Genomic DNA, 24,979 nt, shown 5'->3' on the forward strand with positions numbered 1-24,979 from the left:
CTAGAATGATAACTATTATTGTAAGTGAACTCGATCAACGGAAGATGACTGTCCCAAGTTCCTCCTTGTTCAAGAACACAAATTCTCAACAAATCCTCTAGCGACTGAATTGTCCTCTCCGACTGACCATCTGTCTGTGGATGATACGCCGAACTCAATCTCAACTTCGAACCCAAGGCCTCTTGCAAACTTTTCCAAAATCTAGAAGTAAATCTTGGATCTCTATCTGACACGATGCTCGAAGGAACACCATGCAACTTCACAATCTCCTTGATATAAATCTCTGCCAACTGGGCAACAGGGAAACTAATATTAATAGGTAGAAAATGAGCTGACTTCGTCAACCTATCAACAATAACCCAAATTGCGTCGCTCCCTCTAGGAGTATTCGGCAAACTCGTCACAAAATCCATGGATATACTATCCCATTTCCATTCTGGCACGTCTAAAGGTACCATCATCCCAGCAGGTTTCTGATGCTCAACTTTCGACTTCTAACAAACTAAACAGGAATACACAAACTGTGCCACATCTCGTTTCAAACCAGACCACCAGAAAATCTTCTTTAAATCATGATACATCTTCGTAGCTCCCGGATGAATACTCAAGCTACTTCTATGACTCTCTTCAAGAATCATCTTCTTAATCTCTTCATTGTCTGGGATACAAATTCTTCCTCGGAATCTCAACACACCTTGATTGTCGATTTTAAAATCACTGTCTTCAGTCTGATCTCTAGCAACCAACAAGTCCACAAACTTTACATCGACTTTCTGTGCTTCCTTGATGCTTTTCAGAAATTCACTATCAATCTTCAGCATACTCAGTTTCACACTTTGAGGTGACCATTCGCAAACCAAACTCATATCTCTAAACTGTTCAAGCAACTCGAACTCTCTGACCATCATGGCGGACATATGCAATGTCTTCCTACTCAAGGCATCTGCAACAACATTAGCTTTACCTGGATGATAATTCAAACCAAAGTCGTAATCTTTCAACAATTCGAGCCATCTTCGCTGTCTCATATTCAATTCCTTCTGATCGAACAAATACTTCAAACTCTTGTGATCACTAAACACTTCAAATCTCGAACCATACAAGTAATGTCTCCATATCTTTAATACAAAGACTACGGCCGCCAACTCGAGATCATGCGTAGGATAATTCTTCTCATGAATTCTCAACTGTCTTGAAGCATAAGCTACCACTTTACCTTCTTGCATAAGTACACCTCCTAAACCCAACTTGGACGCATCACAATATACCACAAAAGGTTCATCTGACTTCGGCAAAATTAACACTGGAGCAGTCGTCAAACGCTTCTTCAATTCACCGAAACTTTTCTCACAATGAACGTCCCACACAAAAGTTTTACCTTTACAAGTCAACTGTGTAAGCGGAAGAGCTAACTTAGAAAATCCTTCAATAAACCTTCTATAGTAACCAGCTAAACCCAAGAAACTTCTAATTTCAGTAACAGACTTAGGAGTATCCCATTGCGATACAGCTTCGACTTTAGACGGATCCACAGCAATACCATCTCCGGAAATAACATGGCCTAGAAAACTCACTTCTTTCAACCAGAATTCACACTTAGACAATTTAGCATAAAGCTTCTTCTCTTTCAACACTTGCAAAACAATCTTCAGATGCTCAGCATGTTCTTCTTCAGTCTTGGAGTAAATCAAAATATCGTCGATAAACACAACCACAAACCGATCCAAAAATGCATGGAAGATGCGATTCATATACTCCATAAACACTCCAGGTGCATTGGTCACACCAAAAGGCATAACTTTATATTCATAGTGACCATAACGCGTTCTGAAAGCTGTCTTCTGCATATCTTCATCTTTTACTTTAATCTGGTGATAACCTGATCTCAAATCAATCTTGCTGAAAACTCGTGCACCCACTAGCTGATCCATCAAATCATCAATTCTCGGAAGTGGATACCTATTCTTGATAGTTACCTTGTTCAACTGCCGATAATCAATACACAACCGCATACTACCATCTTTCTTCTTTACTAACAAAACCGGCGCTCCCCAAGGTGAAACACTCGGTCTAACAAACTTCTTCTCAAGCAAGTCTTCCAACTGTTTCTTCAACTCAGATAACTCAGAAGCAGACATACGATAAGGTGCCATCGAGACCGGCTTCGTTCCAGGAACAAGATCAATAGAAAACTCAACTTCTCTCTCTGGAGGCACATCAGGAATCTCATCTGGAAAAACTTCAGGAAATTCACACACCACCGGTAACCTATCAATCACTGCTTGATTCTCAATAGATAAGGTAGCCATTAACGAAAACATCAAGATACCGTCGCGTTCCAGTTGCTTCAGCTGCTTAGTAGATAAAAACTCTGCACCACTTTCCTCTTCGACGGAAGAGAAATGTACTGACTTGCTAAAACAATTAATAAGAACGTGGTTGTACTCTAACCAGTTCATACCCAAAATCACATCCATACCACTCAAAGGTAGACAAACTAAATCCATTTCAAAATCACGACCAAACATAGACAAAGGACATTTCAAACATACGAGAGAAGTAGTCACCGAACCCTTAGCTGGAGTTTCGACAACCATCTCTCCATTCATATCAGACAAAACAAGACCCAAAGCAGAAACACAATCGAAAGCAATAAAACAATGCGTAGCACCAGTATCAATAATAGCAACTAAAGGAGTATTATTAATATAGCAAGTACCTCTGATCAAACGATCCTCATTCTCTGTCTGAGTCCCAGTCAAAGCAAAGACCCTACCAGTAGTTGGCGCCCTCTTAGGCTGAGTACACTGTGAACTAATGTGACCCTCTCCATTGCAATTAAAGCACACAATGTCTGTACGATTGCAATCAGCTACAACATGACCTTTCTTGCCACACCGGACACACTTCTTGATTTCCTCAGGGCAGACGTTGCTTTTGTGGCCTTTCTCACCACAATTGAAACACACAATCTCTGCAGCATCCTTCTTCTTAGGCCGCCTAACATCGACCATCTTCTATTTACCTTTGTCAGCGGGGGCACTGTACGGCTTAGGACGACTCTGCTGTCCCTTGCCCTTCCTTTCATTCACTACCTTGTAGCCTTCGTATCCTCTTCATAGATCCTGCAGCTATTAACCAAATCCTGAAAAACTCTCAGCTGTTGGTATCCAATCGCCCTCTTAATGTCGGGCCTCAAACCGTTCTCGAACTTGATACATTTCGAGAACTCAGCATTCTCAGCAGTATAGTGCGGATAGAACTTAGACAGCTCCACGAACTTGGCAGCATACTCTGTCACAGACATATTTCCTTGCTTCAGCTCAAGGAATTCGATCTCTTTCTTCCCGCGAACATCTTCCGGAAAGTATCTTCTCAGGAACTCTCTCCTGAAAACAGCCCAAGTCACAACAGCTCCCTCCTGCCCAAGGGTAGGCAGAAGAGTAACCCACCAGTCATCAGCTTCCTCGGCCAGCTGATGAGTACCAAACCGCACTTTCTGATCCTCCGTGCACTGCATAACCCGGAAAATCCTCTCAATCTCCTTAAGCCACGTCTGGGCTCCATCAGGGTCATAACGTCCTTTGAAGGTCGGAGGGTTCTTCTTCATGAACGTCTCCAACATCCTAGCTTCCGCGTTCGCACCAGCATTCACGTTAGGTTGTTGTCCCACAGCTTGGGCAACAGCTTGTAGAGCAGCAGCTAACGCAGCATCGTTTCTTCCAGCCATTTCCGAGATTCTACAAAAGTAGCAACAACAACATAAGATAGTAATATAAATATTACTAAGACTCGACACGACTCTCTAATTGACCGGACGGACCGACCTGCTCTGATACCAATTGTAACACCCCGTTTTCCCAATATGAAATTTTCTTAAAACATTTATCAGAGTAAGCATCGTAAACAACGGGATATCACATAAACGTAATCCAAAACAGTTAAATAGTGATTTAACCAAATATCTTAAACATCGCAGCGGAAATTATGTCATAGTCATAAAACATTTTGGCACGCAGGCCTCATCTTAAATCTTAAAAGAAATTAGTTCATAATCATAAACAGCATAAAAGTCACGTAATAGAATGAAGCATGCATAATCATAAAGCCCCATCCCGTTACGTATCAGAGCGACCTAGACGACACAGTGAAGGCAAGGCCACTCACGACGGAAACAGCACACTAAGCTCGATCACCTGCACGTTACCCACGGTCGAGGTAACATTCAAACAGAAGGGGTGAGATTTCATAACAGAATAGCGTTAATCAATGCAATTAAGAATCATAAATTAACATCCTAATCAATCTTGATCATAATCATTTTAAACATAATCATCATTGTATCCTTAATAAGCATTTATCACGTAATCACATAATCAATCATCATCAACAACATAACATTATCACGTAATCACATAATCAATCATCATCAACAAAGCATAATAGACATGACAATGTGACAATGCTCCTAGACTCCGTATATGCATGTGGTACCAATCGTCATCATAAGTATAAATATACTTTAATCGTGCGGAGGACAAAGCTCCTAATAATCGTGCGGAGGACAAAGCTCCTAATAAAACGTGGTGAGGACTACGCTCAATGATATGTTATGCATGGACTCTTAACAACAAAACATCGTAATCATGTGCATTCAATAACTTGAAGCGAAACGTCATCATTTTCATTATATTCATAAATAAACATTGCATACTCAGTTAAATAACAGCAGCAGCATAGTCAAGTCACATATCAGCAGGGAGATATCAATATATCAACAGCAATTCAATAGAATCATAATCGTTTCATTACATCTCACATATTGCATAATACATTAATCATGCTCAATTAATATCAACATATCTTAATAGCTTTACAGACTGCATTAAACGTTATCATAAGGTTTCATTACCAATTAGGGGTTCACTCCTGATCAAAAGGTGCGACACAGATCGCACAACCACTCAAACAGCTACATTCTGGACTTGCTCGCGAGGCGAGAGTTCTCACTCGCCATGGCGAGTACCACTCAAATTCCCAACTAATGTTGTTTGGGGTTCAATCCTGTCCTAAAATCATTCCTAATCATCTCTAGGTATGTTTAGGCACTTAAAGTCACTCAAGGTCCAACTAAAAAGGTCGAAACACGAAATATGACATGCACTCTGCCTAAGCTCGCGAGGCGAGGAAGGGTTGCTCGCCATGGCGAGTTGCACCAAACAACTCGCGAGGCGAAGGGAAAGGGGCTCGCGTGGCGAGCGATGAAGTTCATCACTCGCGAGGCGAGGATCATCCCTCGTCGTGGCGAGCGATGAACAGAAGCACGGGCAGACTAGGGTTTTTCTCAAAAATTCATCACACAACATGGTTCAAAGCCTAATTTTGATTCCATAATCCATCCTAAACATGTTCTAAGGTTAAAGGACGGTTTCTACATCAATCTAAACAAGTTTTACCGTTTGATCATCAATTTTTAGGGTTTTGACCTAATTCCAAAACTTCTCTAAATCAATCCTAACTTTGTCAACTAATCATCAGAATTACAGAGATTAATGTTACTGAGTTATTAGTCCCACCCTTACCTGGTTATGAAGAAATCGCAGCCCTCTTTGGTCTCTTGCTCCTCTCTAAGCTTTTTCTCCCTTTTCCAAAAGTTTTCACGTACAAAGTGTTTTTTCTAAACCTAGGTCTATTCTTTTATATCTCCTCTTAGAATACTTATCTTATCTCACTTTCTCCCCCAAAACTATCTAAAATATCAAAACAGCCCTCAACTAAATATTTTATATTATTTTCAAATCTTTATTCTATTTATCAATAAAATAATTCTCATATCATAATCAAATCCTCCAAAACTCATAACTTATCACGTCATCAAACAAATCACTAAATTCACCACAAATCATCAAAACATATCAAAATCATGCATATACTATATAATTATAATATAATGGCCTAAACTCGATTAAATAACGATTAAACGAAAGTGGGCGTTACATGTTAAGTTGTTGAGTCCATGCATACTCATTCATTGTTGGGGGCTTGATGCCCTGGAGCCTTTGCTCACCACATTGGGGGCTTGATGCCCTGGAGCTTTAGCTTAACTAAGTTGAGGGCTTGATGCCCTGTAAGTATATTAATACGTTGAGGGCTTGATGCCCTGGTTTGGTACCACATGCATATAAGAGGTTTAAGTTGCATAGTCAAGTCGAAGTCGCATTCTCGAGTCAAAGTTGTTAAGTTGTCAAGATGTTAAGTTGTGATTCTATATATATGAGCTGTTAATGAAGTGTTATATGATTATATTATTATCTATGATGATATTATGATGTTTTCATGTTGTTAAATATAATTGTTGAATTATATGCTTAATATTATTGTTTTGTGTAATCTCATCCCTTCTGCTTGGAAATGTTGCTCGTCGTATGAGTAACTTTCAAGTGATCGAGAATAAGTAGTTGTTGATTGCTGTCGTGAGTGGCTATCCCTCACTGTGTCTTTAGGTGCTCTGATACGTAACGGGATGGAAACTTTTGTGGCTATTTTCTATTCCTTACATATTTGTTTATGAAATTTATATGATTAAGTTGTTAATTGGATTTTATGAGATGTTTAAATGAGGCCTTCGTGCCAAGATTATTTATGATGTTGAATTAAATCCGCTGCGAAGTTTTGAATTAATATGTTGAATAATTATGTTGAAGGATAAATTGTTATTTATCTCATTTATGATTTTTAAGAAGTGTAGCATTCCGTTTATGTGTTGAATACTCTAATAATTGTTATGAAATTTTAATGTTGGAAAAACGAGGTGTTACATCTGGCAAGTTGAGTTGTTCTACCTTTGTTGCCCTTGGATGCGCGGTTTGGGACATTTTTTCCGAACCCTATAACTTCGGAGTTGCTCCAGAGCCACTGGCAAGAGGATAAGACCAAGAGTTTGTAACGCTCTAATCGTTATTTTATTATTTTTGATTATGTGGAGTCTTATATATGATTTTTGGTGATTTATGTGGTGTGTTTATTTTATTATATAGTTTATTTTAATAATAATTAGAAGAAGTGAGAATTAGTATTATTTTGGAATGTGGGGAGTTAAGTAATATATAATAGAATTAAGGGGGAGTAATTGAAATTAAGGGAGTTACATTTTGGGAGTTAAAGAAAAGGAAAACCAGAGAAAACAGTTTTACGTAAAAAACAAGACTTTTGGGAGAAAAGGGAGAGAAGAGCAAGTAGAGCCAAGGATCTTTTTGCTGTGCATTTTCTTCTGCAAAACTAAGGTAAGGGTGAGGTTTACCGCAATTGTATAGGTTCTGAATTCTGATTTTGTTTTTAACAGGTTTATGTGAGAATTGGGAGAAGTTAGGTTTTGTTAAATTAATGGGTTTTGAGAGTAGGGATTGTGTTTTTGATGTTAGAAATGGGTTCTGAGTGCATATAACCTTTCATTGCATATCAGTAAACTGATTTGGGGAGTGAATTGGAGGAAAATGAGATTTTTGGGAAAAACCTGCATTCTGCCCGTACAGGAGTTCATCGCTCGCCTCGCGAGTAACCTTTGCTTGCCAAGGCGAGTGAGCAACTTCATAGCTCACCTCGCGAGTGAGACAACTCGCCATGGCGAGTACCTGTGAGGAAAACTGGATTTTTGAAGTGTTGTTATAAGATGAAATATAGATAGTTTTGAGTGTCTAAATGATTTTAGAGAGGACTGGTGCAATTTTTAGATCTAAAAGATGAATAGGGAACTTGGAAATGAGGATTTAGTGAGAAAAATGTCAAAACTCCCGAGAGCAGCATTTTTCTGTTCGCCTCGAACTCGCCATGGCGAGTGCCCTTTTTCCTGAGCTCGCCATAGCGAGCAGATGTGCTCGCGAGGCGAGTTGCCCAGTATTTGTTGGATTGGATTCTGTTGTAGATGGTTGGTTTGTCCTGATGATTAAGCATGGCTTTTATGTTGGTGTATTTTTCTGGATGTTCTATATTGGTTGTAATGAATGGATGCTGGCTGGATGTATGCTTTTATTTAATTAAGTTATACTTGAATGTTGTAAATTGGAGTGGTGAGTCATATACACATATATGCATAGGTTGGGTGGTATGTAGATATACACAAGTGGGTCAGTTGCATAAGCATAACAGTGGGAGAGCTTCGGCTCTGGAACGCCTTGTCGTTCAAAGTGGTGGGGCACTAGTTGCTCAAAGTGGTGTTAGTGGTGAGGACTTATGTCATGAAATGAATGCTTTAACCATTCTACAGCGGTGAAGGCTACGGTCCTGATTATGGTACCACATGCATGGGTGTTGTTAGAAGAGTCTTAGTGGAGTGGTGATGAGTTGCATGAGTCGTTGAGTGAGTTTTTAATTACTATCGTTGATGATATTTGTAAATGATGATATTTATATAATGTTGATGAATTATATGATAGGGTGTTAGATTCAATTGATGTATTCTTTATCTATATTATTGTTGTGAATCTCACCCCTTCTGCTTGAAAATGTTGCCCTTCATGTGGGTAACTTGCAGGTGATCCTGAGTAGTTGGTGGTGGCTCAAGTGTCTAGGACTCTGATACGTTTGGGATGGGATTTTTTATTTATTATCATTCCTTATGTATCATATATCTGGAACATGTTGATGTAGTCTTTATTTAGTTGTTGGAATTATGATGATGAGGCTTTTATGCCAAGATTACTTTATGGAGAATTAAAACAGTTGTTGGAGTTATTTTAATGCAAATATTTCCGCTGCAAGTTAATGATGTTTATGAAGGATGTTTTAATAAATAGTTTTATATTCTATTTAAGAGGTTTTAATATGAAGTGTGACATGCCCATTTTTTTTGGATTTACTCTGATGTTATTTATTATTAAATTGATTTTGGGAAACGGGGTGTTACAATTGGTATCAGAGCAGGTTGGTCCGTCCGGCCAAGTAGTAGAGTCATGTTGAGCCACCTAAGATAGAGTGTCAACTCTAATGTTGTTGTTGTTGTTATTGTTCTGAATTGTTGTTTCTTATGTAGAATCTTAAGATGGCTGGTAGAAACGATGCTGCTATTGCTGCTACACTTGAGGTTGTAGCTCAAGCTGTTCAACAGCAACCGCAAGCTGGAGCTGGTAATGGAGAAGTGAGGATGCTGGAGACCTTTTTGAGGAATCATCCCCCAGCATTCAAGGGAAGGTATGATCCAGATGGTGCCCAGTCGTGGTTGAAGGAAGTGGAGAGGATTTTCAGGGTCATGCAGTGCTCTGAAGTGCAAAAGGTGCGGTTCGAGACGCACATGTTGGCTGAGGAGACAAATGACTGGTGGGTAAGTTTGCTGCCTATGTTGGAACAGGATGGAGCTGTAGTGACCTGGGCGGTGTTCAGGAGGGAATTTCTGAACAGGTACTTTCCGGAAGATGTCCGAGGTAGGAAAGAGATTGAATTTCTGGAGCTGAAGCAGGGTGATATGTCTGTTGTTGAGTATGCTGCAAAGTTTGTGGAACTTGCAAAGTTCTACCCTCACTATACCGCGGAGACAGCTGAATTCTCCAAATGTATAAAGTTTGAGAATGGCTTGAGAGCTGATATCAAGAGAGCCATAGGGTACCAACAGATTAGAATTTTCTCTGATTTGGTAAGTCGTTGCAGGATCTATGAGGAGGACACCAAAGTTCATTATAAGGTGATGAGTGAGCGAAGAGGTAAGGGACAGCATAGTCGTCTTAAGCCGTACAGTGCCCCTGCTGACAAGGGTAAGCAGAGACTTAATGATGAGAAGAGGCCCGTTAGGAGAGATGCTCCTGCTGAGATAGTTTGTTTTAAGTGTGGCGAGAAAGGCCACAAGAGTAATGTTTGTACCAAGGATGAGAAGAAGTGCTTCAGGTATGGTCAGAAGGGTCACCTTTTAGCGGATTGTAAGCTTTGGTGATGTCGTATGTTATAACTGTAACGAAGAAGGCCATATCAGTACACAGTGCACACAGCCGAAGAAGGTTAGAACTGGTGGAAAAGTGTTTGCTTTGACTGGTACGCAGACTACTAATGAGGACAGGCTTATCAGAGGTACTTGTTTCTTTAATAGTACTCCTTTAATTGCTATTATAGACACTGGTGCTACTCATTGTTTCATTGCTTTAGAAAGTGCATATAAGTTGGGTTTGATTGTATCTGATATGAAAGGAGAAATGGTTGTTGAAACTCCAGCTAAGGGTTTAGTAACTACTTCTCTTGTTTGTTTGAGGTGTCCTATATCTATGTTTGGTAGAGATTTTGAGGTAGACTTAGTTTGTTTGCCGTTGACGGGAATGGACATTATTTTTGGAATGAATTGGTTAGAGTATAACCGAGTTCATATCAATTGCTTTAGTAAGACGGTACATTTTTCTTCTGCTGAAGAAGAGGGTGGAGTTGAGTTCTTGACTACGAAACAGATGAAGCAGTTAGAACGTGATGGAATTCTGATGTATTCTTTAATGGCATATTTGTCGTTAGAAAATCAGGCTGTGATTGACAGGTTACCAGTGGTGAATGAATTTCCTTAAGTTTTTCCGGATGAGATTCCAGACGTGCCACCAGAGAGGGAGGTTGAGTTTTCGATTGACCTTGTTCCGGGAACAAAGCCGGTGTCGATGGCACCGTACCGTATGTCAGCTTCTGAGTTAGCTGAATTGAAGAAACAGTTGGAAGACTTGCTTGATAAGAAGTTTGTTCGACCCAGTGTTTCACCGTGGGGAGCGCCTGTGTTGTTAGTAAAGAAGAAGGATGGTAGCATGAGGTTGTGTATAGATTACCGTCAGTTGAACAAAGTTACGATAAAGAACAGGTATCCACTTCCGAGGATTGATGACTTGATGGATCAGTTGGTTGGTGCAAAGATTTTCAGTAAGATTGACTTGAGGTCTGGTTACCATCAAATTAAGGTGAAGGATGAAGATATGCAGAAGACGGCCTTTAGGACACGTTATGGTCATTACGAATACAAGGTGATGCCTTTCAGTGTTACTAATGCGCCTAGTGTGTTCATGGAGTATATGAACCGAATTTTTCATGCCTTTCTGGATAAGTTTGTGGTTGTATTCATTGATGATATCCTAATATATTCTAAGACTGAAGAGGAGCATGCAGAACATCAGAGGATTGTATTGCAAGTACTGAAAGAGAAAAAGTTGTATGCTAAGTTGTCGAAATGTGAATTCTGGTTAAGTGAAGTGAGTTTTCTTGGCCACATTATTTCTGGTAGTGGTATTGTTGTTGATCCTTCAAAAGTTGATGCAGTATCACAATGGGAGACTCCGAAGTCAGTGACAGAGATCATAAGCTTCTTGGGTTTGGCTGGTTATTACCGCAGGTTCATTGAGGGATTCTCGAAGTGGGCACTTCCATTGACTCAGTTGACCTGTAAGGGTAAGTCCTTTGTTTGGGATCTCAGTGCGAGAGTAGCTTCAGTGAGTTGAAGAGAAGATTGACAACTGCTCCTATTTTGATTTTGCCTAAGCCAGAAGAGCCATTCGTTGAGGATTCATGAAAAGAATTATCCTACACATGATTTGGAGTTGGCTGCGGTGGTGTTTGTTTTGAAAATTTGGAGGCATTATTTGTATGGTTCCAGATTTGAAGTATTCAGTGATCACAAGAGTCTGAAGTACTTATTTGACCAAAAGGAATTGAACATGAGGTAGAGGAGATGGCTTGAGTTGTTAAAAGATTATGATTTTTGTTTGAATTACCATCCAGGTAAAGCTAACGTAGTTGCTGATGCGTTGAGCAGGAAGACACTGCATATGTCTGCTATGATGGTAAAAGAATTTGATTTGCTGGAACAGTTTAGGGACATGAGTCTGGTATGTGAGTTGTCGTCTCAGAGTATACAGTTGGGCATGCTGAAGATTAATAGTGATTTCTTGGGTAGTATCCGAGAAGCACAGCAAGTGGATGTCAAGCTGGTTGATTTGATGATTGCTGGTAATGGCACAGAGGATAAGGACTTCAAGGTTGATGATCAGGGAGTATTGAGATTCAGAGGTAGAATTTGTGTTCTTGACAATGAAGAATTGAAAAAGTTAATTTTAGAAGAAGGTCACAAGAGTAGCTTGAGTATTCATCCGGGAGCTACGAAGATGTACCATGATTTGAAAAAGCTGTTTTGGTGGTCCGGTTTGAAACGTGACGTTGCTCAGTTTGTGTATGCATGTTTGACTTGTCAGAAGTCTAAAGTTGAACATCAGAAGCCTGCAGGGTTGTTGACGCCGTTGGATGTACCGGAGTGGAAATGGGATAGCATTTCTATGGATTTTGTGACGAGTTTACCAAACACTCTGAGAGGACATGATTCTATATGGGTTGTGGTCGATAGGTTGACAAAGTCGGCACACTTTATTCCTATCAACATCAGTTATCCGATAGCTCAATTGGCTGAGATTTATATTCATAATGTTGTGAAGCTACATGGAGTTCCTTCTAGTATTGTGTCGGATAGGGATCCGAGGTTCACCTCTAGGTTCTGGAAGAGTTTGCAGGACGCTTTGGGTTCGAAGTTGAGGTTGAGTTCGGCTTATCATCCTCAGACAGATGGTCAGTCGGAAAGGACGATCTAATCATTGGAGGATTTGTTGAGAGTGTGTGTGCTTGAACAAGGTGGAGCTTGGGACAGTCACCTACCACTGATAGAGTTCACCTACAACAACAGTTACCATTCGAGTATAGGTATGGCACCGTTCGAAGCTTTGTATGGTCGGAGGTGCAGGACTCTGTTATGCTGGTTTGAGTCAGGAGAGAGTGTTGTATTGGGACCGGATTTGGTTCATCAGACGACTGAGAAGGTCAAGATGATAAGGGAAAAGATGAAAGCGTCGCAGAGTCGACAGAAAAGTTACCATGATAAGCGGAGAAAGGCCCTTGAGTTTCAGGAGGGTGATCATGTATTTTTGAGAGTTACTCCGATGACGGGTGTAGGACGTGCTTTAAAATCGAGGAAGTTGACTCCGAAGTTCATTGGTCCGTATCAGATTTCAGAGAGGATTAGAACGGTGGCATATAGAGTTTGTTTGCCACCATATCTTTCGAACTTGCATGATGTGTTTCATGTGTCACAGCTTCGGAAGTATGTAGCGGATCCTTCGCATGTTATTCCGAGAGATGATGTGCAGGTTAGAGACAATCTCACTGTTGAGACTTTACCGGTGAGGATCGATGATCGGAAAGTGAAGACGTTAAGGGGCAAGGAAATACCCCTTGTGAGAGTCGTTTGGGACGGAGCGACTGGTGAAAGCTTGACTTGGGAGCTGGAAAGTAAGATGCGGGATTCATATCCTGAGTTGTTTGTTTGAGGTAAGATTTCGAGGACGAAATTCTATGATTTGGGGAGAGTTGTAACGCTCTAATCGTTATTTTATTATTTTTGATTATGTGGAGTCTTATATATGATTTTTGGTGATTTATGTGGTGTGTTTATTTTATTATATAGTTTATTTTAATAATAATTAGAATAAGTGAGAATTAGTATTATTTTGGAATGTGGGGAGTTAAGTAATATTTAATAGAATTAAGGGGGGGTAATTAAAATTAAGGGAGTTACATTTTGGGAGTTAAAGAAAAGGAAAGCCAGAGAAAACAGTTTTACGTAAAAAACAAGACTTTTGGGAGAAAAGGGAGAGAAGAGCAAGTAGAGTCAAGGATCTTTTTGTTGTGCATTTTCTTCTGTAAAACTAAGGTAAGGGTGAGGTTTACCGCAATTGTATAGGTTCTGAATTCTGATTTTGTTTTTAACAGGTTTATGTGAGAATTGGGAGAAGTTAGGTTTTATTCAATTAATGGGTTTTGAGAGTAGGGATTGTGTTTTTGATGTTAGAAATGGGTTCTGAGTGCATATAACCTTTCATTGCATATCTGTAAACTGATTTGGGGAGTGAATTGGAGGAAAATGGGATTTTTGGGAGAAACCTGCATTCTGCCCGTACAGGAGTTCATCGCTCGCCTCGCGAGTAGCCTTTGCTCGCCAAGGCGAGTGAGCAACTTCATAGCTCACCTCGCAAGTGAGACAACTCGCCATGGCGAGTACCTGTGAGAAAAACTGGATTTTTGAAGTGTTGTTATAAGATGAAATATAGATAGTTTTGAGTGTCTAAATGATTTTAGAGAGGACTAGTGCAATTTTTAGATCAAAAAGATGAATAGGGAACTTGGAAATGAGGATTTAGTGAGAAAAATGTCAAAACTCCCGAGAGCAGCATTTTTCTGTTCGCCTCGAGTTCACCTCGAACTCGCCATGGCGAGTGCCCTTTTTCCTGAGCTCGCCATAGCGAGCAGATGTGCTCGCGAGGCGAGTTGCCCAATATTTGTTGGATTGGATTCTGTTGTAGATGGTTGGTTTGTCCTGATGATTAAGCATGGCTTTTATGTTGGTGTATTTTTTTGGATGTTCTATATTGGTTTTAATGAATGGATGCTGGCTGGATGTATGCTTTTATTTAATTAAGTTATACTTGAATGTTGTAAATTGGAGTGGTGAGTCATATACAGATATATGCATAGGTTGGGTGGTATGTAGATATACACAAGTGGGTCAGTTGCATAAGCATAACAGTGGGAGAGCTTCGGCTCTGGAACGCCTTGTCGTTCAAAGTGGTGGGGCACTAGTTGCTCAAAGTGGTGTTAGTGGTGAGGACCTATGTCCTGAAATGAATGCTTTAACCATTCTACAGCGGTGAGGGCTACGGTCCTGATTATGGTACCACATGCATGGGTGTTGTTAGAGGAGTCTTAGTGGAGTGGTGATGAGTTGCATGAGTCGTTGAGTGAGTTGTTAATTACTATCGTTGATGATATTTGTAAATGATGATATTTATATAATGTTGATGAATTATATGATAGGTTGTTAGATTCAATTGATGTATTCTTTATCTATATTATTGTTGTGAATCTCACCCCTTCTGTTTGAAAATGTTGCCCTTCCTATGGGTAACTTGCAGGTGATCCTGAGTAGTTGGTGGTGGCTCAAGTGTCTAGGACTCTGATACGTTTGAGATGGGATTTCTTATTTATTATCATTCCTTATGTATCATATCTCTGGAACATGTTGATCTAGTCTTTATTTAGTTGTTGGAGTTATTTTAATGCAAATATTTCCGCTGCAAGTTAATGATGTTTATGAAGGATGTTTTAATAAATAGTTTTATATTCTATTTAAGAGGTTTTAATATGAAGTGTGACATGCCCGTTTTTTTTGGATTTACTCTGATGTTATTTATTATTAAATTGATTTTGGGAAACGGGGTGTTACAGAGTTCGCCGTGAAGGCTTTGAAACAGAGGAGGAGTCGACGGCTGCGTCGATTTCGTTGGCGTTTTAATATATAGATATGTTGTTCACCATCTTGAATTGAAGAGATTTTTTAATGTTATAATAGAAAATAGGCAAAATTACACTTTTAGTCCCTTAACTTAATGTAATAATTTGGTCCTTTAATCTTTTTTTCATTTCAATTTGGTCTTTTTTGTCCATTTTCATTTATATTTTCAAGCTTCAAATCTTATATTCTTATGCAAACATAGACGAGGATCATTGATTTGAAGACTGAAAGACCATAAGAAAATAAAATTATGAATTTTAAGCTTAAAAATTCATATGAAAATGGACAACAAAAATCAAATTGAAATAAAAAAAAGATAAAGGACGAAATTGTTACCTGAAATTAAGTCAATGGATTAAAAGTGTAATTTTTTCTAAAAAATATGACGCATCTTTGTTTATTAGAGAATGCATTTTCATCGGTGCTTCTCCTCTTTAATAAAATTATCTTTTTCCGTCAAAAAAATGACACAACAACCGATTAATATTATCTTTTTCCGTCAAAAACATTATACTATAATTGTTTTAATGTCACATTTTCTTTTACTACTTTGTTTTTTTTAGGGTCTTTTACTACTTTGTTCTTATCGCATAAATTCTTAGTGTTTCTTCAAATTTTAGTTTTTTATTTTCTATGTTAAGTATTCCCTCCGTTTCTTTTTAAGTGTTTTTTTTTTTTTAAATTAACACGAAAATAGCGATGTGTATTTTTACACATTTTCTTCCTATTATACCCTCATATTAATCCATCAATAAATTCCTATTTTTTTGCACACACTTTATCTTTTCAATAAATTTAATATGTTATCCTTCTCTCGAAACAAACAATTGCAGTTATTATCTTTTTCTTCAACGAATTCCTTTTTTTTTTGCGCATTCTCTCTATCTCTCTCATAACAAACAATTGTCAATTTTCTAAATTATATTGATGAAATTTCTTCTTCTTCATTGTCATCTTGTTGTTATTCTTTCTTGTATCTTGTCAAATAAGTCTTCAACTATTGCTCCCTCTTCACCTCTCATCAACAATTCCAACAAGTCTTCCACTGTTTCTTCTTTTTGAACATTCATGTAATCTTTTATTTTTCTTCTCTTAAATATGTTCTTTTACTTTGTACTTGACTTTTTTAATAATTGATATTTATCTTATTTATAGAATTTTAACTCTTCTTGGAACCATCGTTTGTAACAAAATTTTGTTTAAAATTGAAGATAACAAGAAACAACCTATATTTAAAAAAAAAACTTTAGTTTTCCAAATAGATAACATTAATTAGTTTTATTGAAAAAGATAAGAGAAATTGACAAATGGTATAATTGACAAATGGTACTCTTAAAATACCAAAAAGACAGTTAAATAGGAACGAAAAAATCACCCTAAAAAGGAACGGAAGGAGTAGTTTAGTGACTGGGGCTTCCACAATTTAAATATGGAGAAGTGAGAAATTTGAGATCGAGTCTCAGTCCTTACATAAATATTTTGTTGCAGCTACCAACTAAGTTGTACTGATAGTCAAATTTCAATTTCTATAACCAAACAGTAAGAGTCAAAGACTACTTACTCCTAATCCTATATTTTTTTTTTGACAAATCTAATCCTATTGTTATCTTCCCCTAAAAGAACGTCGGGGTTATTTTATTTATTTTTTTACAATTGAGGTTTTTTTATTATTTTATGAAATTTTAATTTTGATTAAAAGTAAAAATATATATGAGGGTATAATCGAGATAATGAAAGTTAAGTATAGATACATTTTGAATTTTTGAAGAAAAAAAGTATAGATACACTCATTTAGTTTGCTACACTTTTTAAATAATAAAGAAAAAACTGGAAATTTAGTGTTTATTACATTTTTGTTTTAATAATTAAATTTATTCTTATCTATTTGTTACATGTATTATTTGTTAGTATTGAAAATTGATGGTATCTTTTGAAAGAGAAAAAGTCAACCCAAAAAATTTAAAGGAGGTATTTTCTAGAATATAGATATACTTGTCTTGACATTAGTTATATATAATAAAAACAGAAAGAAACATATTCTCCCCAATCTAGAATATCAAAATATCTTAGTCAAAAACGAAATATAAAAATAATAACAAAAACCAAGTTATTTATAACCTAAAGTACACTGTTTTTTGTTACACAAAATGAAAGGTATCTGGGTGAATTCAAATTCCTTTTCTAAGCAAAACCTTTCGATGCAAAAACTTCATCACATTAATAAAGCTATGGGAGATGACGTATTTTATGGCAACGATGATTGTGAAGAAATGAATGAATGCATTTATAAAGATGATGTCTTGGTTTCAATGAGAAGAGCACGAGAACTCAAAGCTTTGAAGAAGAATAACAAGAAACAAAAAAAGAATTGCTACTTGAAATACTTTGAATGCTTTCGGTGTTTGTGGTTTCTTCTTGGTTGTGGTACCAAATCTTATGATTAGATTAAATATAATTCTTAATTTCAAGTTTAGTATTTATTTTTTTTATTTTCTTATTTAGTTTTGTATATTTAATCTTCTCCTTGTAACCTTCAAATTTTGTGGACTATCTTAAGGACGAGGACAAGAATTTTAATTTTGATTTGCAATCTTTATCAAAGAAAGTAAACTTGTTTAATTCAAGATTGGTTTTTATTTGTTTGTTTCAAGTTCCCGTGCACATATGATTTTTAGCAATTATAAACGGAATTGATTATTTTTATCTTTAATTAATCAATCATTATTGTGTCCTCCTCGCGAGCTTAGCTCATTTGGTTAGACAATGCATCAAATATGCAGATTCAAGATTTAAACCCTGACCAACATCAAGGAGAGGGGGAAGAGCACGAGGGGAAAGAGATGATTTAAATGGATTATAATATTTAAGAATCACACACACTCTATTCCTGTGTGACATTAATTTATGGTCAGCATGAGTTTTTTTTTCGTTTTGTGATAAGGATCAATTCGCTCGGTTTGTCGTTATACGGTGGATGATGACTCATGACTTGGTGGTAGTGCATAAAATTTTGTTGAGAAATCCCTCGAAAAATATTATTTATTGAGAAAATTCATATTTTATTTTAGTCTTATGCAGAAACTGTTATTTTCTAACTACTTAAATATATGCCTAAATAACATGTGAACATATATATATATATATATATATATATATATTACCTTTCAAAAAGAAAACTAATTATATTCGAAAAAGAAAGAAGAATAAACATGTATGTATATTTATTCAAAAAAAAAAAAAAACATGTATATAAAAACAAACAATAAATATATGCAAATGCAACTATTCTAACCAGCAAAAAGACGGACACTCACGTGTCTGTCTTTCCACTCTTTTTATTGCACTAACGTTTGAAGATTATGAACGGTGTTTTTTTATGAAATTTTCATTTTGATTAAAACTAAAAATATAAATGTTTGTTGCTTTTTGGGATGATCAAAATGTAAGTATAAATATACTCATTTAGTCTGTTATACTTTTTAAATGATAAAGGAAAAAAACATATATATATATATATATATATATATATATATATATATATATTCATATCGTGTTTGTTACCTTTGTTTTAATATTTAAATTTATTCTTATCTATTTGTGAGATGTGTTATTAGTATTGAAAACTGAGGGTATTTTTGAAAAGAAAAAATTCAGCTCAAAAGTGCTGAAAGGGGTAGTTTTCTTTATATATAGTATAGATTTCTCTAACAATTTGGAAAAAGTATTAGAATAATGATAAGTGGATATCTCGTATACATGAAACCCGTTTGACACTTTATCATTCATGGTGATTGATGGTGGTCGACCGGTGGCAGAGCACTGGCGACCATACAATGGTCGACGATGGAACTTCAACTGTCTCACACCGGTCAATTGAAAAATCTTTTTTAAATAAATAATTGAAGACAAGGAAACATAATAAAGAGAACATCAAATTTGAGATAGAGAGAGTATTAAATTTATGGACGGGTGTGTGTGAACCAATGCTTCTTGGTTAACTATAAGTAAGTGGAGTAGATCTTTGCTCTATATTGATAATCATGGATTTTCGACTTGGTTAACTATAAGTAAATGGTGAGGATCTTTGCTTCTTGGTTTTTCGACTTGAGCCAATGCCTCTTTTTGTATATATTTTAACACTTCATTAATTAACGCATGTTTTTAATTCCTATAAAATTATGAGTTTTTAAGTTTAGTTCATATAAAATTTTAATAGTAATTTTAGTCCTTTAAAATATTATAGTTTGTAAGGATAGTCTCTATTTTAAACTTTTTTACAAAAAATGGATACTTTTAATCCTCCAAAATAGTCCCTATAAAATGCAGATAGAGATTAAAAATGAATAATTTTTTTGTAGAGACTAAATTTAAAAGCTTGTAATTTTGTAGGGGTTAAATACATATTTAACCTTAAAATTTACACAAAGACAAACCCATCAATCTGATCTAAGAGATCATGATCTCCTTCTTAAGAGCTCTTTGTTCAAATAATGATCAAGTAAAATTAATTTAGAAGACCGTTGAGATACCAATCTATGGAAGATTATATTATTTTTTTACAAATTATAAATCCTTTGAACTATAAATTATTTTTAATGGAAGTATTTATTTATTTATTTATTTATTTATTTTTGTATATAGATCATAGTAATCTTGAATTCGGCCAAATATAAATAAAGTTTGACAAATAATGTTTTAGTGATTTGAACGCTCAGATGATCTTTAGACCTCCAAAACATACATACACTCCAGTTGCATTGAAGTTCATTAACCACTTGTGGTCAATCACTTAGTGTGTGTTTGGTTGGGCGGCGGAGAGAATTGATTTTGATAGAATTGAGTTTGAGAGAATTGATTTTGGTTAAATGTGAGTTGGATATGAATTGATTTATGTTTGGATACCTTCAGTTAAAAGTGATTCTTATGAGTTAATGTTGTTTGGATAGATTGAATCAAAATTGATTTTGAATATATAATGACCAACTTATCCTTTTTGTTGTATTTAAAACTAGACCCCTTTCTCATTTTAGATAATCATTTATATTTATGTTGAATTATTAAAAAAAAAAATTATACAATCAAATTTTTAAATTGCAATATATTTTTATAAAATCCATAAATAAAATATTCAGAGAAATGGATATTATACTATTAACTTAAATTTTATTTGGTTCACAAATTTACTTTAAAATAATATTAATTTACAATAGTTGTTTTTAAATACAGTAAATTATAAGCACCGTAAAATATAAGCATGATAATGAAATGAAAAGCCAATGATTTTGCATGTAAAACAAAAATTATGTCAAATGCATTTAAATGTCCTTTAAGTTTTTCGTTTTTCTCAAAGTGGTCCTTTAAGTTTCAAAAGTTCCAAAGTGGTCCTTTAAGTTTTAAAAGTCTCAAACAAGTCCTTTTAGTTTTTAAATCGTTTCAAACAAGTCCTTTTAGAGGATGATGGTGATGATTCAGATGATAGCAACAAAGAGCATTATCCACCGTTTGCCATGCCTAAAAAGATGACTAATTTTAACTGGGTGTTAGGAGCCAGATTTGGTACGAAAAATGAGTTCAATGAAGCAATTACCAACTATGCTATATACAATAGGACTTGTTTGAAACGATTCAAAAACTAAATGGATTTGTTTGAGAGTTTTGAAATTTAAAGAACCACTTTAGGAAAAATGAAAAACTTAAAAGGACCTTTAGATTCATTTGACCCAAAAATTACTAGAAGCATGGTTGTATATAAGAAATAGTTGGCCATGATAACAGATAAACAAAATAAGCCTGGTTGCGTATGGAAAAGTGTAGAATTGATTTGGCTCACCGTAAAAGCTTCGAATACTAGAGTCTGGTAAACGTGCAGTTGCTATCCAGAAGCAATTTACCTTTTTTAAAGCCAAACATAAATATTTTGATCAAATTGCGTTTGAATGTTGTAGACGTGAGTTTGGAAGCACCCACCGTGCAACCAAACAAGCACTTAATCTATATGCATCAATTGCATTGAATATTTATTTATATATCAGTGCTTTTTCTTAAATAACATGAAATGAATTACATAAATAAAGAATCTAAATTGTATCTAATCAAAATCTACGCTTTAATGTCAGCAACATAAATTTACGCCAAGAAAAAGGCAGGAAATCTTTTAAGAGATCGAGATCACATGTCCTTCAAATTTAGTGTTTGTTGCTCAAAGTATGTTCAAGGGCAATCATTTTAGAAGATTGTTGACTAATAACACTGCTCGTAGAAGGATTTTGAGTCAAAACAATTTCATATCCATCGTCATATGAATCCATTCCTTCATCCAAAAGTTGCCAAACCAATCCCCCGGCGAATGTCCCTCCATTTTGCGCCAAACTATATATACTTGAATAAACTGTATTCATGAATGAATCTCTTGCTTCGATACTATACCCCGAGTCATTCTTCGACATCCCAAATTCTGTAAACACCAATGGTTTTTTCAAGATGGTTCTGGAATCTTGCAAATGACTCGTGATCCATCTTTGCATAAATTCCATTTGCATGGTGTCATTTTGTCCGGCTAACCTGTTTATATATGAATTGCTTGTTAAAATATTCATGATTAAAGGACCTTTAGATGCATTTGACCGCGAAAATGAAAGCAAAATATACCTACCAATTATCAGGATATGCATGGATTGTTCCGAAGTCAATGTCCTTAACGAGATTGTTACTAACAAAATCAGAGCCAACTTGAAAACCAGGGTTATATTGTTTCCTATCTGGAATAGAATCTCCATAGAATCCTTCCAATCCAACCTCTAACAAATGTTTTTTGTCAATAGATTTTACATATGGTGCCATCTCCTTAACCCATTCCTGTTATATATATTAAACAAAAATTAATATAATATATAGTAGAATATATTGTAGTATTAATTAAACAAACAAAACTTACATTAATGATTTTTCCAGAGTAATCAACTTGGCAACGTGGTTCATTGATTAGTTCCCAAGCCATGATGGTTGGTTCATCTTTATAAGCAATTTTAGTGATTGTGTTTATCCTCGTCAACACTGTCTGCAATGCATATTATTAGAAAATGTTAATACTATATATTTTTTACAATATTAATTGTATAATATTAGGTTGGTGTTCAGGGGTTGTGTGCGAGCAGCGGAATGTTGGTGGTGGAAGTTGTTTATGTGGCTGTTGTGACTATGTTTGAGGATTTTGGTACAACTTTTGTTTATGTTGTTTCGTTGATCGTGGTGTTAGCTTTGGTCTTGTGTTTCTATTTACTGATTTCGGAGATAGCCCTTTGTTAGGAGGCGTTTCCTATAGGGTTTTTGGATTTTTTTTCTTTGATTCACGGGTGTATGAGGTTTCCATTGGGGGCTCCCCATCTATCATTTGTATGTTGCTATTTTAAGACTCCTAACCTAGCACTCCTTGTGCTTGTGCTGGTTAAGATTCATTGCGATTTTAATACATTCTATTTTAGCTTTTTCAAAAAAAAGAATTGTATAATATTAGAAAATTTTATACGTACTTTGACATGATTTTTGTAGTAACCCTTAATAACATGATTTGTGTAAAAATCATCATCGTTATTGACGGGAATTCCAGTACTATTAGCCCACTCCACATATTGAGGCCTTCCTCCAAAATCCTTATAATTGTTCACCAAACTCAATATCAAACGCACCCCATTCTTCTTTGCTTCACCTATCACGAAATCCAATGCCTACCAATACAAATAAACAAATTAATTAAATTACATAATCAAATAATAAACTTAACTCCAAATGGATATATGCATGTCATAATTTATTGATTTCAATCGTAATTAATTACCATGCAATCATAAATGTACGTAAAAGTCTTAACAACAAATATATAATTGGAAGAAACCAAGTTGCTTGGGCTCCAGTGGCAAGGAGCTCATTCCAAGGACGTACCCGGGGAATTCCCAGTGGAAACCATGTTTGGCCAGTGCGCATGCCTCTACGCACGAGCCGGATTAGTCGCTCGCCTTTGGTGGGTCGGAAATCGGTGCGAAAGAAAAAATAAATAAATAATTGGAACAAGAGTATTAAACCTGAAACATTTGCTCATTGTATAGGCCAGGGGATATTTGTAAAGATTGATTGCCACCATCACTGAATGCCCATGTACGACATATAGTGAGACCGGCAGCTGAAGCCTTTTGAAACACATTGGAAACTCTATATCTTTGATTTGGATCAGAAGCTACGTTCATCATCCAATAAGAATTAAAACCATTGAATAAAAAAGGTGACCCATTAAGCATAAATTCTGTTCCTTTTCTTTGAACAAAGTTTGGTGTAACACGTAATGATCTAGCTTCACAAGCTAGGGTCGAAATAAGATGAAAGACCATATAAATACTAAAAAGGTTCTTAATTATGGAAGTCATATTTTTTTCAAAGATGATTACTTGTATGTTCTCTAGCTATGGTATGAAGATGAAGATTACTGCCATGATTGTTCGGGTATTTATAGAAGTGAAAACTTGCTAAGGAGATTCAATGAAAATAATAGAACTCAACTTGTACATGTTGTTAGTAGATGACAAAAATATAACAATATTAACCAAGTTGTTTGGGCTCCAGAGTGGCAAGGATCAGCTCCTTCTAAGGACGTATTTGGGGAATACCAGGTTCGATTCTCAGGGAGAATAACGCTTGACCAGTGCACATACCTCTACGCACGAGTCGGATTAGTCGCTGGGTGGGTCGGAAACCGGTGCGAAAGCCGAAAAAAATAAATATAACAATATTAAAATAACTATAAAGGATAACATTTCCGTTAGTTTTTTTTTTTTTTTTTGTTAACAATAAGATATATGTTAGTTGGATAGGGTATGGACAAAGATTGTACAAGACTCAAAGGTATTCCTACGTGGTGGATATTTTTTTATGGTTTTTATTTTGTATGCATGTATGTGATGTCACTCTCCGGAAGTTAGAGGCGTTTAAGTGAAGAAACGGGAAATGTTTTTCCATACATAACTCCTTTTCTGTTTTGGAACAAATATAAATAAAATAGAAAATGTATAAATTCAGTTCTTCATCTTCCAAAAAGAAATTAGTAGGATACTCGCGAATACGCATGGGTGAGCACGTTGCGCTCTTTTTTTAGACAAGTCGTAACTATCTAGGAATTACAATGAAATAGACATTCATATTGATATATTGAGTAAAAATATAAATACATGTATAAATAATAAAAAGGCTTAAATGCACTTTTGGTCCTTATATTTTAAAATATTTAAAGTCTTAGTCTCCCTATTTTAAAAGTTATGTTTTTGGTCCCCCTGTTTCATATTTTTATGGATTTTAGTCCCTCGTCTCATTTTAGTGTGATTTTCGCCGACGTGTCAAGTTTATTAAAGATGTGGCACAATACAAGTGGACAAACTACATTCTATCTTAGTAAACATTTATTTTAATAAACATAAATATTTAAAAATAATAAACTAATAAATTAAAAAAACATAAATCTTTTAATAATCTTGTAAAAAAATAAATATTTTAATCATAATGATAAAAACATTTTTTATACAAAACAAATAAATAAATAATAATAAAAACATTTTAATTGTTTTTTTGACGCAATAAAAACATTTTAATTAAAAACCA

The 24,979-nt window shown here is 35.7% G+C and overlaps 1 protein-coding gene across 1 annotated transcript; it reads right to left on the bottom strand.

The window, feature by feature from the left end:
- Positions 1-21,341: 21,341 nt before the first annotated feature.
- On the bottom strand, positions 21,342-23,822 carry LOC11443933 (mannan endo-1,4-beta-mannosidase 5). Its single transcript, XM_003605805.4, has 5 exons — positions 23,416-23,822; positions 22,867-23,061; positions 22,272-22,394; positions 21,990-22,192; positions 21,342-21,898 (listed from the first exon to the last, which is right to left on the bottom strand). Exons 1-5 carry the CDS (start codon positions 23,752-23,754, stop codon positions 21,523-21,525), a joined length of 1,236 nt encoding a protein of 411 aa, XP_003605853.1. The 5' UTR covers positions 23,755-23,822; the 3' UTR covers positions 21,342-21,522.
- Between the last annotated feature and the right edge of the window lie 1,157 nt (positions 23,823-24,979).

Source organism: Medicago truncatula, chromosome 4 (assembly GCF_003473485.1).
Source record: "Medicago truncatula cultivar Jemalong A17 chromosome 4, MtrunA17r5.0-ANR, whole genome shotgun sequence".
Lineage (NCBI taxonomy): Eukaryota > Viridiplantae > Streptophyta > Magnoliopsida > Fabales > Fabaceae > Medicago > Medicago truncatula.

What these genes read in the sequence shown, in the direction of transcription:
- LOC11443933 (XM_003605805.4), bottom strand. Translation starts at nt 23,754, where the DNA reads ATGACTTCCATAATTAAGAACCTTTTTAGTATTTATATGGTCTTTCAT. An exon ending in ACTACAAAAATCATGTCAAA is followed by an intron (nt 22,395 to 22,866) that starts GTACGTATAAAA and finishes TATGCATTGCAG; the next exon opens with ACAGTGTTGACGAGGATAAA. An exon ending in CATGCATATCCTGATAATTG is followed by an intron (nt 21,899 to 21,989) that starts GTAGGTATATTT and finishes ATATATAAACAG; the next exon opens with GTTAGCCGGACAAAATGACA.